The 20,333-nt window shown below is 36.7% G+C and overlaps 1 protein-coding gene across 3 annotated transcripts in view; it reads left to right on the top strand.

Moving 5' to 3' along the window:
- Window positions 1-20,333, top strand: part of LOC122016720 — a 73,042-nt gene that overhangs the window by 12,066 nt on the left and 40,643 nt on the right. For 2 of the 3 annotated variants that reach the window (XM_042574110.1, XM_042574109.1), the window contains exons 7-16: window positions 67-224; window positions 319-487; window positions 559-651; window positions 894-971; window positions 1,103-1,162; window positions 1,260-1,417; window positions 7,429-7,630; window positions 10,563-10,682; window positions 12,972-13,057; window positions 13,138-13,248. In XM_042574110.1, coding sequence (XP_042430044.1) covers window positions 67-224; window positions 319-487; window positions 559-651; window positions 894-971; window positions 1,103-1,162; window positions 1,260-1,417; window positions 7,429-7,630; window positions 10,563-10,682; window positions 12,972-13,057; window positions 13,138-13,248 — 1,235 coding nt within the window. The remainder of the gene's footprint in view (window positions 1-66; window positions 225-318; window positions 488-558; window positions 652-893; window positions 972-1,102; window positions 1,163-1,259; window positions 1,418-7,428; window positions 7,631-10,562; window positions 10,683-12,971; window positions 13,058-13,137; window positions 13,249-20,333) is intronic. The other variant, XM_042574111.1, reaches the window with a different exon arrangement.

The raw sequence follows: 20,333 nt of genomic DNA, 5'->3' as shown, positions 1-20,333 counted from the left end.
CACCCCCCTCTCAATATTTAATTTGTTTTACTAGATTAATAATCAAATTTTCAACAACTATTGTAGGATGTGTTATGTGGCCCACTAAATATTGGGAAAATTGCAGTCTCAGTTGAAGCTAAGGAATCATTTGATGTTTTGAAAGCTAAAATACTGCTGATTGTTATAGAAACCTTGAACCTAGAAAGTGTACTTTGTATGGTTCATGATGAAATTTCATTGAGGTATTTTTTCTGGGCTTAAGATTTCCCTTCTCATCTAATGTAACTTTTTTTTTTCTGGTTGAACCATATTTAAAGATTCTACCATTTGCATCAGAGAGGGTGGTTCTATATTTTCAGTAACTGAGATTAAAGAGCTGGATGCCCAAGTGTCAAGCTTTGCTGATTCATATGCAGTAGAAGCAGGGCCTCTGCTTCTTGCATGGGCAGTTTTTCAATGTCTAGTATTATCTCTCCCTGAGAGAAATAACAGTACTACTCTTATGGTAAATTCATCAAATTACTTAAGGTGTTTCTCGTAGTTCCATTTAATGTTTGGATTTGTTTTCCATTTTAGGAGATTGATCATATCAGTTTTGTTCGCCAAGCATTTGAGGTTGGCACATTTGACTATTTACTAGGGATTCTTCACATATTCAAGGATTCTGATGTAAGTTTTAATAGCCTACATGATGTAGACGTATCTAATTATCAATTCTGTCTTGCCCTTTTTTGCTTTATGAGGTTATTATTTTCTATCAGCAGAATTTTGGATTCTGGATACACTTTCCATCTTATTAATTTACATTTGTTATTAATTTACATTTGTTTGCAATTCAGAAAAAGTAATATCTTCATTGCATTATATGACATATTTGATATCATAAGTAATCCATGTAGTTCTCTTTGCAGGGTCCTACTTCTGGTTTCTTATGTGTTGTGAGAACCTTGATGTCTGCTTTTGTTGCCTCTTATGAGCTATCCCTTGAGGTATCTTGCAGCCTTATATTAAAAATATGGATCTTTACTCAATGCATTATAGGAAAGTCTTTTTCATTCCAAATTAGAAATGAATATATTTTCCAGTAAGTTACAGTTTCATAACTCTGCTTTCTGTCCAGAAAGAAGATGAAACTCTGATAAAAATTTTGGATATCTTGTCCCTTATTTACCATGGTCAGGTGTGAGTTTATAAAAATTTTCTGAATGTTTTAGTGTTTTCACTCTTTGAGTAGTATTATTTTAATTCTGTGAATTATCTTGTCATATACCTTCCAGGAATCACTTGCCATGCAATTTTGGGACAAGGATAGTTTTATTGATGGCCCAATTAGATCTATTCTTTATATGTTGGAGAAAGAGTACCCTATTCGTATCTCTGAATTTGTTCTCCTTTTATCAGCCCTCTGCGAAGGATCATGGCCTGCTGAGTGTGTGTATGTCTTTCACTTTCATTTATTGTTTATCTTTGCCACCTATATGAGCTTTTGTTTACCATGTTTGTTTTATTGAAATTTAAGAAAGTTGGATAACACTGAGTTAACATCTTATGAATATTCGTCAAACAAGCAATCAATATTTTGTAGAAGGACAGCCAGTGCACGAAGCTCCCGCTATGTGGGGTCTCGGGGAAGGATCCATTGTATGCAGCCTTACCCTGCTTTTTGCAAGAGGTTGTTTCCAGGATTCGAACCCGTGACCTTTTGGTTACTGCTTTTTGCAAGAGGATGTTTTCAGGATTCGAACCCGTGACCTTTTGGTCACAAAGCAACAACTTTACCGTTGCGCCAAGACTCCCCTTCAATCAATATTTTGTAGAAGGCATTATAAAAATTAAAAGCAATATATAAATAAAAGGATATCATTGGATAAGCCTATTTAGAAGATTGTTAGCACTGCATTTGAAAAAATAATTACATGGATCCTGTGAGTTTCACCAAATTTATTGTGCATTGCCCAAATCCAACGAATGTTTATTACCAAGGTGTTGCCTCATGGTATTTTGATTTAACATGTTCAACTTTATTGTAAACTTTGTCGAAAATCTATATAAGTGAATTCGTGCCCTTAGTGGTTGGGATCCATCTTGGATTTTGATGTTTATACAAAGAGTTTATGTTAGATCTTGCATTTGTATTGGATATGTGTGTTAAATTGTGATGGGAACTTGGCAACACATATATGAAATTTAGAGAGCTTGTGACTTGACGAGGTCAAGTGTTGATATGACTTGGTGCGACCAAGACAAACACACTTAATGACTTAGAGGTTCGTTGGAGTTCGAAGAAGGTTGCATGTGCCATCCAAGGGATTGTAGGACAAGAGACATTGAGATGGTGTCATGGTAGATCGTGGACTATGATTTGGCGCGGCCAAGTTGGTTGACTCATTGGCTCGAGGTTCGCTATAGATTGGAAAAGGATGATATGAGATTTCCAAGGGACTGCAAGACGAGGAGCATTGAGGAACAATATTGATGACAAATGGAAAGAAGGCGAACTAAGCAGGTGAAGTGTGAAGGATGAATTCGTGAAGTCCATCTGAGGGAATGAGTAATTTGACAGAGACAACTTTGGTGGTGAAGGCAACTTGTAGAAGGGAAGCTTTGGTATGAAATTTGTGGGAGTTGAAAGGCATGTATCCTTGGGAGAGGATAAATTTCAACTTAGGCGAGAATCAATCATTACGATGATTATAGTTAGAGTTTCAGTCGACTGGAGTTGAGCCCGGCTGACTGGCGAGCTGTGTCAACTAAGGAGTTGACTCACATTTTTGTTTGTGGTCACATTTTTTGTTTATGACAGAGACAACTAATGTTATAGCAAGAGAGCGAGCTGTTGTGCAATTGTTGGATGACCTAAGGGCGACAATGGACTAGGTGATTGATGGTGGGATCTTGTCGACCGAAGGTTGATCCAGTCGATGGACGATGGGTCAATGACACATCAATAGAACAACACGTGAAGTTTTGAAGTCTATATAAAAGGGGGCAATGTAGATATTTGAAGGTTGGCGAAATAGAGATACTGTAGATCTTTTTGAGCCATTGCTTGTACTCTTTAGCCTCTTTTTCCCAAGCTTTATCGTATGTTCTTGCTGTAAATGGTTTCTCCACTTCCAGGAAGTTTCGCACGAAGGATAGTGGGCTTAGGGAATCATAGGTTGTGGAGCTGGAACAAAGCTTTTGATCCATGTTACTCGACGATTCAGCTTTTGACCCATGTTTCTTGACGACTCAGCTGCCAAACTGGTTCAACTTCAGCCAGAACTCAATCAAAATTGAGCTCGATTCAAACCTACAACACACGTAAATCAAAATCCACCTAGCAAACCTTCAGTTGGCCAATCAAATCCTAAATTGAACCAAAATCCAATCCAGATGCCACTAATCTGTCTTAAAATAGACTAGTTCGGCACTAAATATTTTAACAAACTCTATAATCTAATAATTACTCCCAAACAAAACTTAAATATATAACATGCCTTGTTCAACACTTCTAATTAAAAAAGTTTTTCCTTGGCATATAGGTGGTTTCTTCAATGGGATATTTATATCATCTAATAGAAATATGTACTTTATATGTTTAAGGAGGCTGACATACTAGGACCTAAGATTGTTATCACATCATGGATCTTTGAGTCTATCTGATGCAAGGTTGATGCAAGGTTATTATGTTATCCATGTAAGTATGTAAGAAACTTAATGACACCGGGCCTAATAGCAATTATCATACGGGTTGTATTGATTTTGTTGATTCAATGGCAAATGCGTGAAATAATCTTCTAAAACCTATTGATTTGGAAGAATATGAGGAAATAGGGAAATAAACGACACCGTCGAAAAATATTATTAATCCCAAAAAATTTATTTTAACATCAACTAACAAGACGCTTATATAGACTTAAAATCCTAACTTGCAAAGGATGAAAATTATCAAAATACCCTAAATACCAAACAACTCAAAATTTACTAAAAATAATAAAAAAGGATTCAACGAATTCTCTTGCATCTCGCCTTGGTTAAAATAACTTGTCCTCAAGTTTAGAAGAGTATGAGGTGGTAGTCTAAGAGGAAGATCATTTGACATCAAATTGGCAAAAACCATCTCAACCATGTCTATTGTGACCTTAAAGTAAGGCCCCTCCTTGTACTTCTCCTTGAGCATCTGAAGGTCTCTACCCTTATGTAGTACATGCTTGAAAGCTGCACCGAAGCCAAACCATACACGGAGGTGAAAGTACATGCAAAAATCTATGGAATTGCACGAAGAGATTCTATTCCCCCACTAGGCTTGTGCTACCTATGTTCATTCTACCACACTGTTTCAGGTGTAGCTAGTCAAAAATATTCCACAAAACATGGTTCCTTGAAAACTATTAAACAATACTCTTTTGTGGCCAGTTGGCCACTATATCCATCTCATCCATCAGTGCACGCCATTGTGGCTTAGGTGAAACAGGAGGGTGCATACCATGTTCAAGAGTAGCCGCTGTCAAACGTTGAAGTGCTCTGAAGCATAAATTCTCCTCGCCAAACGACTGTTCAATTACTTCCCCTTGGATTGTCACGCGAAATGATCCTTGAATCGTTTCCGGCAGCTGAGACAAGATAGCAAGATGAGTCAGGCCACCTCCTCTCCCAACAGTCCCACCTCAACATTGTTAATTTCACATCATATTGCTTGGCAACCTTCATGAGCTCCTCTTGTGCTTTATATAACTGCCAAGCCGTCGTGAGTTGATCGACATCCTTCCCTGAATCAGAATAACCGATCGTGTCTTCTTGCTTGCCATTATTCATGTTCATGTACCAATCTATTGAGAACATGCATGCTACAGCAGCAGGAGCTGCATCATGATCTTGAAGGTTTTCAAACAGTGGCACAACTCTTAGTGGTTCCTTCACATGGCACTCCTGCTGCAAGAGTTCCACTGTAAACACATGTGACGGAGCAGTTGCCATTGAAATGATATAGGCACCAAAACTATTAGAAGGAAGCTCTGCTAGGACATGGAATGTCTGTAAAACATCAGCAGTCTCCTTGGTCTGTGGGAGGTCAGGACCAAACAGAAGACGCTTGCCTCTAAGTTCATGTGACAACCACTCTTGTCGCTTTTCTTTTGACCAATCCTGGGACCATCCAATTCTAAGATGGTTGGTGATGGAATCAAGAACGTCTGTATGCCTATCAGATTCTTGCCTGATATCAAGTCTCACAAGAGAAAGGCCAAAGGTAGACACTTGGCACAGGAAGTCAATCAGGCTTGCATCTGTGATTGGTCTATCACGTAACCTATAACATAGCTCAAGGGGTTTCAGAAGCTGTTCAACATCAGTGAAAATCAGTTCCTCAGATATATCTGAGGTTCCTTTTGCCAGCAATTGACTCGAATGTTCCCGTGTATTATACAACTTGTCTCTCACATCGCCAAGTATAACATGATATAACTCATTTGGAGGAATTTGTTTCCAGAACTCACTTTCAAATTTGGATTCTTCATTATCATCATCTTCTTCCAAGACATCATCAAAATCAAATTTGTTACCATCCATCTCATAGTTATTATGATATGTGTCAAGATAAGAGGTTTGATGAACTTCCTCCTCCTCCAAGTCATTATTGTCTTCATTATCCTCATCAATTTCTTCTCCCTCATCCTTTGACATATTTTTATTAATGGATTCATCGTCACGCCACTACCTTTGGTGTCCTCCTTATAGTCATCGATCGATCTCACACCCCGCCTCAACGTCTGACGTCATTGAAACAAAGTCTGAGTTCTTCATCTTCTCCCAATCAATAATCTTGGTCTTGCCTTGTTTCTCTCGTGAATGCCGCAATTGCCCCCATCATATGGATCCTTGGCTTCTAAGTTTGACGACAATCAATTTTACTTTCACCCGATCGAGTACTTTCTCATAATAAAAAATTCTCTCTACTTCGTTAATCCAATAAAAAAAATCTGGGTTCGTAGAGTACTAGAAAACTCGGGAAGATCAACTGGAAATCTGATATCTCCATAGCGCTCCTTTCGACCATGGCTTTCGCGATTCTGATAGCAGTTTTCAAAAGTTGAAGCAAAATTAAGATAAGAGAACTTACAATCTTAAGATTTTGCGCTGCTAGATGCTGGGATAACTTTGTGACTTGTCTTTGTAGATCTTCAAGTATCTCGTCTTAGGGTGCTACTATCACGGTGCGAGGCTTTCTCAGCCATAACATGCTTGTTATGACCACGATCACGACTAAGATGAACATCCATGGGATCTAGAGCTCTGATAACAATCGGATAGAATAGCGATTATCCCGCGGGCTGTATTTGATTCTGTTAGTTTGATTGCGAATGACGGAAACAATCTTCTAAAACTTATTGATTTGGAAGAATATCAAGAAATAGGGAAATAAATGGCACTGCCAAAAAATATTATTAATCCCAAAAAACTTCCTCTAACATCAACTAATAAGACACTTATATGGACTCAAAACCCTAACTTACAAAAGATTGAAATTACCAAAATGCCCTAAATACAAAAAAAATCCAAAAATTACTAAAAATAATAATTTACTAAAAATAATAAAAAAGGATCCAACGAATCTGCCCGCATCACTTGGTTACAAAATGGAGTTACCTTAATGTCACCAAACATGTTATCTTATTTGTTGCAACTGTCATTAGTGGTTTTTGAAGCTTCATTATAATCATTAGAAGGAAACTGAAACCATTATGCAATACCTTAATAATGCTCCAGTATAGGGTGCCCTATATCATTATCATGACCTTCAAATTATAAGGTATGTAAATGCTAATTAGGTAGGTTTTTTATAGATAGGCAATCTTATTGGCTTATTGTATCCTTTGGATGATAATCTCTTATCTTGGAAGAGCAAATATCTTTAAAATATCAAGTAGCAAACTTCCGTGATCAAATCAGCAGAGTGGCAAAAAAAAAGGGTTTATTGCTTCTGTCGCATACCAAAATATCTTTTCCAAATAATTGATGATGGAGTTGGGTTGTCATTCCCTAAGTTGGTCTCCTCGGCCATAGCCTTCACATGACACCCACAAGTTACAACTATTTTGAGTGCTCCTTATCTCTTTATTAGATTGCTCTTTTGTTTTAAATAGACTCTAATGCTAATCTTTACTGAAGTTGCTAGGCTATTGACATTTGGCCATATTATATGCACACCAATTGTAAAATCAATTGTCATTAATTGCCACAGGATATCTTCTTCTCATGCTTATTTTCTGTTGATTGTGGGGAGGTGTTTGGTATCTTGTCCTAGATATTACTAACTTCTTATCTACAAATCAAGTTACTATTCAATCACATTTCTTTTGTCAAATTATTTTTTTGTATATTTGTTTACTATGTTTCTGACATATTACTAGGAGGCCATGTATGCTCAATTATGGCTTGCTTAGCTGTTGGTTTTCTTAACAGGTTCAATTATCTAGATAAGATGAGTGGCATAACTACACTAATTGAGTTCCCTAGTGGCTATGTTGGAAAGAACATTTTTGATATTGTTGAAACTCATCATCCCATTGTAATTCCTGGTGTTGAAGGCCTTATGATACCTAGTGGAACCTGTGGTCATATATTGAAAGTTGTCACTCCAAATATAGGACTCATACGTTGGGAGGCAAGTTGCATTTTTCTTCTTGGATAAATGAGTTTATTTCTTTACGCCACTGGATTATTTATCCCTATGCAATTTATACATTGACTGTGAGGGATATGCTTTTCTTTGACAAACTATTAACAATGTCGTCATTTCAGAAATTTCCACTGGTAATTGCTCACTTGTTTGCTTTTTCAAATTTGCAACTAGGTGAAAGAGAAGTCCTTCGCTATTATCCTATTAGCATCATCATCTTATTTTGCCCACCAATGGAAATGTGTGCCTATTGTGAATTATTCAACACTAGCGCCCATAAATTTAGTTAGAATATTTTTCCTAGAAAATGCTAATATAAATTAGTGCAAGTCCACTGTTAGGTTCTTGGCCTTGACATTGAATTCAATGTTTGTTGTGTCATACGATGAGAACCTATGTTTGGGGTGGGGGGTGGGGGTGGAGGGGACCATATGCTGATTGAGAAGATTGGTTGGCTCCACCTTGCTTATCCTTTATTAACCTTTTTGTTCTTGGACGAAGAGGAAGATGAAGGGTAGTGGATTTGAGGCAGTAAGGTAACTCAAATTTGACACAAATGATTGTGATACCAAGGGGATTTTAGCTGTGAAGTAACTCAAATCTGACACAAAAATGGTTTAATTGCTTACTAATATGATAATCCCATCTCTATTGATGACATGCATGTAGCGTCACATCTTAGCAAAGTTAAATGTAAACATATTGAAAAAAATGCCAAACATACACTAATATCCATAATTATTCAATTTTATAAAAAAGAATTTTAATAGTAGTCATTAGCAGACCATGTAAGAATTTACTTACTATTTTGTGCCCATTGTCTTACCCTACAATTCTTTCATGGGAATATAGACCTTTGATACAGAAGCTATCTCCATCAGCATTAACCATTCTATGATCAATGACACAAATGCCATCTTCTTTACCAGTGGCTTCTATGTGATTGTTTCTTACGGTGGGTTTTTGGGAAGTAGTGGTGGTGTAACTCATTTTCTGATTGTTTTACATAGTGTGATATTTCCATCTTAAATCAAATTTAAAATCTCTATCTAACACTATTAATATTAGCGACCCACGCAATTTTACAACCAACAACTTGGCAATATGAGACGTATCATTATTTTGTTATTTGGGCTGAATTGGTTAATCTTGGAGTATCTGTCTATGCTCAATAAGATGCAATTATGACTCCAATTAGTACAAAGTGTTTCTAAAATAATGTCCATGTCCTTCTAAGCTTCACAATTTGTGACAAAATCTAGGCACTAGAATTTTCCTTTGTGGCTCTGCTATTTGGCATGTGCGATATTGAGGCACAATTCTAGTTTACAGGAATTAATATCAAGAATAAACTGTCACCAAAACATCCTGTGCATAGACACATATATGACATTCTAGTTATGACATCTAAATGAGTTGTCATCTGGTCACTGACCATGTGCATGATAAGTTTTAGCATGCATGTGGCAAGCTTCACTTGTATTGGTTTACATTATAGTGGCAATCTTCTTCAGCACTTGTTTCCAGGAATTAATATCATGAGTAGACTGTTGCCAAAAACTCCAGGAATTAATATCATGAGTAGACTGTTGCCAAAAACATTCTGTGCATAGGCACACATATAGCCTGCTAGTTATGACATGTAAATGGGTTGATATCTGGCTGCTGTCTCTGTGCTATGATAAGTTTTGGCACGCATGTGGCAGTCTTCAATCGTCATCCACAATCTTAATTTGAATCAGTATTTAGACTATCTTCAAAGAGATGGTGTATATGGATTCTCTTTTGTGTCAAATGGGTTGCCACCTGTCAGCAATTGGATTTAATACATTCTAGAGTAGTTAAGAAAATCTTCCTCAACATTTGTTTATATAAACCAAAGTTCAGACTAAATTCACTTAAGGATCATCAAAGATATAATAGAATTGGTTGCATATAAGTTATGTTAGCAACCATTTTTTTTTTTTTGGATAGTTGTTTTTAAGAACTCATAACATCACTTTCTTGTTTAACACATTTAGCTGATCGAATGGATCGTCAGCATGGCTACATCTTTTTTTGTGATGTCTCTGGGCATTATGAATTTGTGCAAGCTGTTGTCGAGACAATAATTTACTGTGTCTTTTGAAACTTTCAATAAGTTATGGTTAAATAAGTCTACTTACTAATGGATATCATGTTCAAGTTTGGAGTCTCTATTTTAAAATAATTTTTTACCGATGTATAAATAATATCTATAAGTAAATACTATATTTTAAAGGCTTTTTACTGGAATGGACTTTTGGATGGAAATACGGAATGATGTGTGTATATGCCTTTGCTTGATTGCCTTCCTATTTGCACAAAAAGAAAAACTCTCTATTGCAGAATATATTATCACTTATCTTAAAACCGAGTCATAAATATTTATGTTGCCTTACAGACGAATTAAAAAGTGATGGGAAGTGTACCAGTTATTTGTCTAGAAGAAAACATCAGGCTAATGGTTCAGCCATTAAGTTTATATTTCTCAGGTGCAAAACTAAAGAACACCAAGTATACAATTGTAATAATGAACGCATGGCATATAATTGATGTAGCAACGAATTAATAGTTTGGGTTGTACTATGCATAACACCAGAAAATTTTTTCTTCATCAATACAGTGTAGACAATGTTTATAATATGACAGCACATATTGTTTTGTATTACATAATTAGTGACTGTAAAATGCTGCTGTTTCATATAATCTTACATGATGTATATTTTATTAATATTCCATTTTTGGGCTGAGACTCAGATGCCACTGTTTTAAATCTAGTTGTCTTGAGTCCAAGTTGCTGTTCTGTTCCTCCTATTTGTTGCTGAGCATTGCCTGCATTATCAGTATATTATAGTATCTTTAATCTACTGGCTCATGAAGCGAATGCATGTTGCAGTGTGCACATTCAGGAATTTTGCTGCTTCTCTTACGTATGCTGCAGGACATTCATTCAGTTAATACAGATGACATATTGCACACTCTTACACTTCTTTATAAAATGGTTTCATTTAATAAGGTATTGACTTTAAATTTCTTTTTTAGTTCCCCTTGTTGTGTTTCTTCTATCTTTATTTCCTTACTAGGTAATACATTGATCCATTATTGATACTTGGATAAACAAACACTTGTAACCTCTGATCTCTTTGATTCATATGGGAAGCTTGTTTGATAGCACATAAATTCTTCTCAAACATTAAGTATCAACTATTCAGCTTCATGTTCCTATTTTTGTTCAGATCTATGGAAGGCTCTTGTTGTACTCATATGTAATCTTGTCTAAATTAATATTTTTTTGTGAATTATGTAAATTGTATTGGGGTAAGGCCGTCAAATATCTTCAGTGTTATGGGCCTAAATTGAATAATATGGTCTAATTTGTAAATATCGTGTATTTTATGGATCAAAGTGTAATATTGCATTGATGAATATTTCTTTTTCATTCTAGAGCGACCAATTGGTCCCACTAGGGCATATAGTTGTATAGGATATTGCCACCCTCTATTGTCCTTGCATGTTGTTGAGGAATTCCACCGCTTCTCGATTTCTTGCATCTGTTGCCTTACCTATGCTGGCCCTATATCCAAAGTAACCTTGCTGAATTTTTTACCCACCACTTTTGCTTCCTTTCATGGTTTCTTCACACAACAACCTTGCTTTACTTACTAGATAATTGCTGCCTATCCACAGTCAGAATTATATCATCATCATCTTCCTCTTTCACCATCTCTTGTGTTTGGTACAACCATCGTGGGCTGCCTTCAATCCTAAAATGTTAGATGCCTCCTCTTCACCATTACCTTCCAATATTGTTCTTCTGTGCCTTTCTAGTTCCATGACAAATACCATTAAGAAACTAAACAAGATGAACTATGCTTCTCAAGTTTAGCTTTGGTTCATGAGCTAATGCTAGTTGGATCACCTTACTATTGGGTCATACCTCCACTAGTCTATAGAGTTCTAAGGAGTGAAATTTAATAAGCTACTTGTTTTTTTTTTGATGGTCTTGCGGTCTTTGGTCTTATGAAGTATGAACATTTCCCAATACATCTTCTTTTGCTATTTAGCTTAAGATATGATTTGGTAGTTTCCTGTTGAGGTAGTTTTACATTAATGACCAAACTTATTCTGGGCTTTTGCTACTACTATCAGGAAAATCTTCTTGAATACTTCAAATGTTAAGGGTATGCTGAGTTACATTGACTCCTTGCTATTATGTTTCTTCACACAATTTGCCCCAAGTTCAAGCCAGCAAACTCGTAGATCTTGAGAAGTGTCTCTGTTACACCCTATTAGATAGACATATGCAATTTTGGACTTTTATTATATTTATATCATTGTTTGTTCCACAATAGACATATTTACCTCCATTGCTTAATTATCTTTTGGAGGATCTCATAGTAGTTGAGGTTGCTAGAGGGACCTAGGGGTTTGTAACGTAGACAAAATATGCCAAAGTGCTCCTTCTATGAGATGTTTGGGCATGCTTTGGATGTCTGCTCATCTCTTTGTTGTTATATACCCAGCCATAACCTACACATTGCCTATGCAACATAGATAGCCAAAGCCATGCAAGATGACTCATTTGCTTCTGATTCCTTTTGTCTTTAGCTTCATTTGTGCCGGTCAACACAAATACAATTTGATGTTCTGCTTGCCAACCAATACCAAAATGCTTCGGCACTACATCTGCTCGCGATGTAACAAAGAGTGAGAGAAGATCGGCGAAATAATTTATAACATCAACCTTATAGATACTAGTAAACATATTTATATTTTATACATATTTTTGTTAAATTTATACTTCTAAAAAAAATCAATAAAATCCTCATGATAAAAATTGCAAGAGTTTTTTTATGCTCACATCAATGATAATGATTTGGTTGAAATATTTTGTGAGTGTTAAAAGTGAAGTTGTCAACATGAAAGTAAATTAGTGGGAATAATTTTATAGCCTCATGAGTGTGCTTTTTGGTGAGGGTTAATTTAAATTCTCATTTTAGTAGAGAATTAGTGGAGCTTACTTAATATGAAAAATGTTGGTGAAGGTAAAAATACTACTAGACAACTTCACATTAAAGGAGATCTTTAGTGAGGGTTGTACATGCGTCAACTAGAAATGAGCACCATATCTTACTTGTAATGTTGGATCCCTAAGCATCCTTGTGGTGTAATGTATCAGAATAGTTTGATGGGCGATTTCTATTATTGGTGCAGCAACTTCTTGGAAATATGTCTGTATTTTTATACGGCCTCCATGACATCATTGTGACCATCATTTGTAATCCTTCTATGTATTCTCTTTCAGGGAGTGGCTTTTGCTTTGATGTCCACGGATAAGTTTCTACCTGCCCGACCCTCAAGAATAAATATGCAACTGGACATTGACATGAGGTTGGCTATGGATTTAACAATTCATATGGAACAATATCTATTATCCTTTTCATGATCACTGATTGTGTTGTATTTTATAGGGTTGATGTGGTTAAAATTATATGCACTTTGATCTTGAAGTCCATCCAAGATATCAGAAATGCACAGATGCTATCAATCTCATTAGATATTCTGTCCGAGATGCTTAAGTGGTAGGCAAAACTGTAATGAGCATAGATTTCTCATCTTATTTTCAGAGTTTTTAAAATGAATTTTCCAAAACTATTAATGTTAATCATATGCCAATGACTTCCATTAAGAAAATTTGCCTCAGGTGGGTGTCCATGTCCACTAACTCAGAATATTCCCCATGCTTACTTAATAATCTCTTTGACACGGCTTAGGCCGGAACAAACCTTGGATATCTCGATAACTATAAACAGAGACCATGCCATTTATTTACATAGCTCAAGAAACCTACAATGAAATAAGACCAATATTAACCATATCTACATGTGAAAATAGACATGCTAAATAACCAATGTATTGTAAACAGAACTTTGGATATCCATACAGTTGTTATGTGTCCCAATACAAAAAATAATGAGGTAATGTAGATTACAACATCCAGGTAAAATAAAAAAAAAATATAATAACGCATAAACAATAGGTATACATTAAACTTAAGCATCTTAAAATCATGTATATCTATGATATGTATCCTTAGAGTAGGCCTTTGCAAACCAATCAGACCTCAATCGGGCGTAGACTCAACAGTTTCTGTGTGACTTTGGGAGCCAAAAAACAAAGTCAATAAAGTTAATTGAGTGAAAATTCAAAAATTATGATTGTAAAAGTACAAATCACGCAAGCAAAAACATTGCGACACCATACCAGAGTATCATATTAGATAACCGTATGCACAATGGAGAAAACCAGAATGCAACTGCTATTTGCCTTCTGAATATTCAGATGGAAAACACAAATCATAAGGATATCGACATCTGTATGATTGCAATGTAACATCCAAGCACATTGCAAACAATGCTTTAACACATCAATGCGGTCAATGGACAATTGAAGGTGACAAGATTGATCGAGAAAATTTATTGTTGTAGGCTTATGCTATCATCAATGCAATGATCTATGAGGTATAATTTGCAATTTGAATAATAGGAAGCCTATCTACTTGATTGATATGCATGGATTACCCATCATTTTATAGTTAATCCTACGAATAGGGCGATGCAACTCTTAACAACACGATAATCCTCATAGTTAGTAGTAGATATTACAAACTAACATGGATTTTGAGAATTGTGTAAAGCTATAATCCTACATGATTATAGTATAATTTGTGAAAATCAAGCAGAAGAATCAAAAAGGGTACTCATATATATATATATATATATATATATATATTTTGCATAAGATTCAATACATTGAGATCAATCTAATACAATATTGGTCCTAAATTTGAATTGTGGATCTCTTGCTGCCAAGGTTCAAAATCTCGAATCGTGCCAAGGTTTCGTTCTTTGACTGATTGGAATATATTATTTCAGTATCGATATTTTGATGCAAGATGCCGATAATGGGTTGAAGTTGAAGAAAGAGAGACATTTTCGGTGCCAAACATGGTTTTAAATCTTGTACCATGTTGGGCGAAGCAGGCGAATCATATCATTTCGGTAAATTATTGAAACTCGATACTACTCAATGCAATGTCTCCTTTCATCTTTTTCCTCTTGCAACTATCACCGACACCCTGCATCGGAGTGTCGACACAAAGAGTATCTCTTTGGTCAATGACTTAAACTATGACACGATTCAAGATTTTGAATCTTAGTGCCCAGTGGTATCGAGTTTCGGTGTTTCGTTGGAATGATTCGCTTAGCGCGGCATAAGATTTTTAACCATGCTTGCTGCAACTTAAATTGCGGATCACTTGTTACATTTTAAATTTGAAGAAATCTGCCAAGTGAAAGAGAGAGAAAGAACCAGAATGAAGAATTTCTCTAATTCTTACTATTGAATCTGTACATGAGGATCATTGCTTATTTATACACTTCTTCCCTACTTATTTATGGAATGAAATACAATAAAATAAAATCAAATCAAATAAACAATCAAATTAAAAAAATAATCAAATCAAATAAAATCAGATTTGCCTAAATAAATAAAATCTGATCTACCTAAATTAAACTATCCATATTTACAATATATTCTACACTCCTCAAGTTGGGTTGAACATATTATATATACCCAACTTGTCACATAGTCCTTCAAAGTTGATCCTTGGGAGAGTTTTTGTAAGTACGTGTGCGATTTGATGTCGTGAAGGAATACACGAGAGTTCCACATATCCTTTCGCCACGTTTTCTGAAATGCAGTGTCGGTCAATTTCTGTGTTTCGTTTTGTCATGCTTCTTTGCAATGCTAATGGCTCTTAAATTGTTACATTGTAGATTGACAGTTTTATCTTGATTATTCTGAGTTTTTTAAGGATTCTGCGAATTCATATTCCTTCACAAATTCCCAGTACAAGAGCTCTAAATTCAGCTTCTTCTTGCAACCATAGACTGCTTTTTACTTCTCTATGTTATTAGATTACCCTAGACATACATACAATAGCCCGAGGTCGATCATCTATTTGTAAGATCCCAGCCTAGTCATCTGAGTACACATGTATACCTCGATCTTTGTTCTTTCAAAACAATAACCCTTTGCATGGGATACTCTAGTGGTATCTTAAGATTCAGTAGACAATGTTTATGTGTTCTTCTATAGGATTATTCATAAATTGACTTACTAGAAAATCTGATATCAGGTCGTGTGTGGGATAGATAGATGAGGTGTCCTACAAGTCTAGATAGATGAGGTGTCCTACAAGTTGTTGATATCTCCCGCTATCTACTGGTGCATGGTCTTTTCAAGAGCCAAGTTTGGTGGAAGCATCCATCGGAGTATTCACAGGCTTGCACCCAAGCATGCCTATTTCTTTTAGCAGGTTCAACGTGTATTTTCGCTTTGATAGAAATATTCCGTGTTTAGATCGAGGCAGTTCCGTGCCAAGGAAGAATTTTGGATTCCCGAGATCTTTTATATCAAATTCTTGAGTGAGGACCCCTTTGGATTTGCAATTTCTTTCTCATTATGATGATGATATCATCGACATAGAAAATAAGAATGGTGATATGCCTTTAGAGGTTTTCAAAAATAAGGTGTGATCCGCTTGACACTGAGTGTATCCATGCTTTGTCACAGAAGTAGCTAGCTTGTCAAACTATGCCCCGGGAGATTGCTTAAGACCATATAATGACTTGTGAAGCTTGCATACCTTGTTGTCATGGGTGACAGGCTGGGGGAATTTCTATGTAAACTTCTTCCAAGTTACCATTTGGAAAGACATTTTTGACGTCTAGTTGATGTAAATGCCTGTCCCTGAGAGAGTAAGATTCTGATAGTGTTGAGCTTGACCACTAGAGCAAAGGTTTATGGGTAATCAATGCCATAGGATTGTGAGAATCCTTTGGCTACAAGACGCGCCTTTAGTCTTTTAACTATACCATCAGCTTTGTGTTTGATTTTAAAAATCCATTTGCACCTAATTGCTTTCTTTCACTTTGGTAGTTCACAAACAGACCATGTAGCATTCTTTTGTAGGGCTTTTACTTATCAACAACTTTTCTCCATCTATGGTGGTTGAGAGCTTCATCAATGGTGGTTGGAACCTTAATATTATCAAAGGTGATGACACACATCCGATAATTTGGAGACAGTCCTTCATAAGAAATAAAGTTGGAGATGTGATACATCATGCAGGATCTAACTCCCTTCCTCAAAGCAATTGGAATGTCAAGGTTATTATCCAGTGAAGTATATTTATGATTGAGTATCATACCTGAGTGAATGAATGTGGGAGTTGGATCCTGTTTTGACTCTTGAACGGGTGTTGAATGTGCCTTTCGTCTTGTATATGCACGAAATCGTTTCACTGCGGGAGGAGGAGATGTAAGAATGGGATGTGATACAAGGGGATTGGATAGAGGGTGAATGATGTAGGTGTCTGGTCCAGAATAGTGTAATGGATGATGGTATTCATTCAAATTTTCCTCTTGAATATCAGAACTGGAGTAGTATGATTGTTGTTCAAAGAAAGTAACATTCATGGTGTTGTAGGTTTTCTTGGTGACAGGCGAGTAGCATTTGTAGCCTTTTTGGAATGGTGAGTAGTAGAGGAAAATGCATTTGGTGGATCTTGGATCAAGTTTACTACGTTTATGATGGTGGATGTGAACAAATGATGTACAACTAAATACTTTTGAAGGAATGTTTTGAGAGATTATCTTGTGTCGGGGTATGATTTAGGAGAAGTTGAACCGGACTATGAAAATTGAGAACTTGAGTGGTCATTCTCTCATTCGATTGACGAGATAGGTGGCTGTGGAGACGACATCATCCAAAATTTTTTTAGTACGTTAGAAGAGAACATGAGTGAGCAAGCTACCTCGAGAAGATGCCTGGGATTGCATTCGGCAATCCCATTTTGTTGAGTGTCAATGTAATAACTGAGGTGGATGATGTCTTTTGAGGATAGAAAAATGCCAAGATTTGAGACAAAGTATTCTTTGGCATTGTCGGGTTTGAGTGTCTGAATAGATGTCTGAATTTGGGTTTGATTCATAGTATAGAATTGTTCAAATATTTGTCACTATAGATTTATCTTTCATAAGAAACAACCAAGTAGTATGATTGTGAAAAAATGTGGATAGAATGGATATAATTGATATTATTCAAAATTCTGTTACATTCAGAATGGGAATACCCATTATATACAACATTATAATAGAAGAGAATAGGAAACTAATTATTCTGTATATAAAAAATTAATATCTTTCTAACTAAATCCCTTGATTTCCTATTTTATGCTCACAGTTGTTTTATTTCTGTATAAGATGTGAGTTTAACACAGCTATATAAGCTGTCTGTTCACAACTTGTCAAATTTGTACAGGCTTGACACTTCCCAAATGTTGAGGAATAGATGTTTTCCATTCCTAGCTTGACTATGAGATCGTGAAATCTAGAACTGTTCAGTCCTTTTGTTAACACAACAACCAATTGTAATTCTGACGGGATATATGACATACATGTTGGAACCCCAAGGTTGTTTTGGTGTGATCAACAAGTAAAGTTAGGTCCTGCGTTGTATTTAACCTTGTGTCTAAGTGTGCAGGAGCTTAGGAGTACAGGTACTCGAGCGGAAGACGCAGCTAGCGAGAAGGACGGCACGCGGTGCGTCCGAGGGACGAGGTGCTGCGGAAGAGTACACCGACGGACGAGAAGGAAGCGCGCGCGGTGGTTCCGAGGGACGAAAGCCGGAGCGGAAGATTGCTCGGGGAGCAAGAGACGCAGCTAGCGCGAAGGTCGGCACGGGGTGCGACTGAGGGACGAAGACTGCGGATGAGTACGCTGGTGGAATTCCGAGGGACGAGAAGCCGGAGGGAAGTACGCTCGAGAAGGCCGGAACATGGGTTCGGGTGAGCCCTATTCCGGAAGGCCGAGATCACCCAAGCAAACGGAGCCGGAGCAAACAGACCCGGACCGAGATGAGCTGGATCGAGACGAGCTGAACCGGAGTCGAAAAGTCAACTTATGTTGGCCTTAGGGCTCCGGGCGCCCGGAACCGACCGGGGCGCCGGGAACCGACCGGGGCGCCCGGAACCCGGAATCGACTTTTCAACAGGATCGAGTTTTGACTCGATCCGACCGTTGGGGGATAAAATTTATCCCCCCCAGGGCGCCCGGAACCCTTCCAGGCGCCCGGACCAAGACTATAAATATAGCCTTGGTCCAGAAGCAATAAATCAATTAAGAACTCACTGATTGTAAATCCAGTGCTTGCACACTCTCTTTTAGTCTAAGCTTCTGTTTTCTGCACTTCAACGCTGTACGAGGCTTCTCCGTCCGAAGGAGTTTTATTGAGCTTAATCTTCCTTGGATTAACAACCACATCGGTTGTAACCAAGTAAATCTTTTGTGCCTCGCTTTTCTTTATGCTTTTAATTTATCTGCTTAACTTAATTAAGCAAGTGTTAGCCTAAAGAGTTCGAGGAGGGTTTGTTTTCTTTTTGTGTTAGCAGGATATCCAACAACCCCCTCCTAACCGGCCCAAGGGACCTACAAGTGGTATCAAAGCCGAGTACGCCTCAGAAGGACTAACCGCCGTCTAACGCAACAAAAACGATGGCCGGAGCTAGCGACTACCCACCTGCATTCGAGGGGGAGTTTTCCATCTGGAAACAAAACATGGAGGTATACCTTAACTCAGATTCTGACATTTCTTTAATAATGAAATTTGGTTATGAAGAACCAAAGAACACGAACGGAGAAGGACTCGATCTACGCCTCTGGAACGAAAAGCAACGTGAGGAGTCTATGGCAAATGGGCGGGCAAAATATTATCTTCTGAATGTAATACCAAAGGAAGATTTCAAAAAGGTCGCAGATTATGAAAGCGCAAAAGAACTTTGGGAAAAGTTCTTGCAGCTCTACGAAGAACCTGCTGAAGTCGAGGATGAACCCACCGACAGAAGAGTCCGAAATCGAGGTAAGTACTACAACAGCCGAAGTACATCCCGAGATCGATGAAGGGGGAGAATCTTCGGAAGAAAGCAACTCGATAGGGGGAGAATCAATTACTGACAAGGTAAGTCAGGTATGGACTCGAACCTCTGATCAATTGAATGATTCAATTGAAGAATTGCCTGAAAATTTTTGCCAATCATCGAAAGAGTTATTTATATTAGAAAATCAATTGTCAAACTTATCCTGCAAATTTGAAATATTATCGAAAGAGCTCTTCGAATTTCAAAATATCTTAACAAAAGAATTTTGCAAGTTGGAAACTTTGCTAAAAAACTTTTGTGAATCACAAAGACGATTTTCGAAAGAATTATTCAACTTAGAAATATTATCGAAAACTTTTTCTGGTCCTAAAAATTTGGAATTACAAATTACTTTATTGAAAAAGTTTTATGAATTAGAAATTGATTCATCGAAAAATATTTTCGGATTAAGAAACCTATTATTAATAGATTCCTGCAAATTCTTATTGTTAAAAAATTCTGGCAAATTACAAAATATTCTTTCAAACGAATTTTGCACATTGCCGAAAGATTTTTTTATATTATTGAGGAATTTTATCAAGTTAGAATTTATGCTATTTGAATATTTTTGTGAAGTTGAAATTCAAAAAATAATAGAAATTAACATGATACAAATTGTTGCATGTT

The sequence above is a fragment of the Zingiber officinale genome, chromosome 8B (genome assembly GCF_018446385.1).
Source record: "Zingiber officinale cultivar Zhangliang chromosome 8B, Zo_v1.1, whole genome shotgun sequence".
NCBI lineage: Eukaryota > Viridiplantae > Streptophyta > Magnoliopsida > Zingiberales > Zingiberaceae > Zingiber > Zingiber officinale.
The sequence above is the reverse complement of the archived record's forward strand: the minus strand, read 5'-3'. Positions and strand labels throughout refer to the sequence as shown.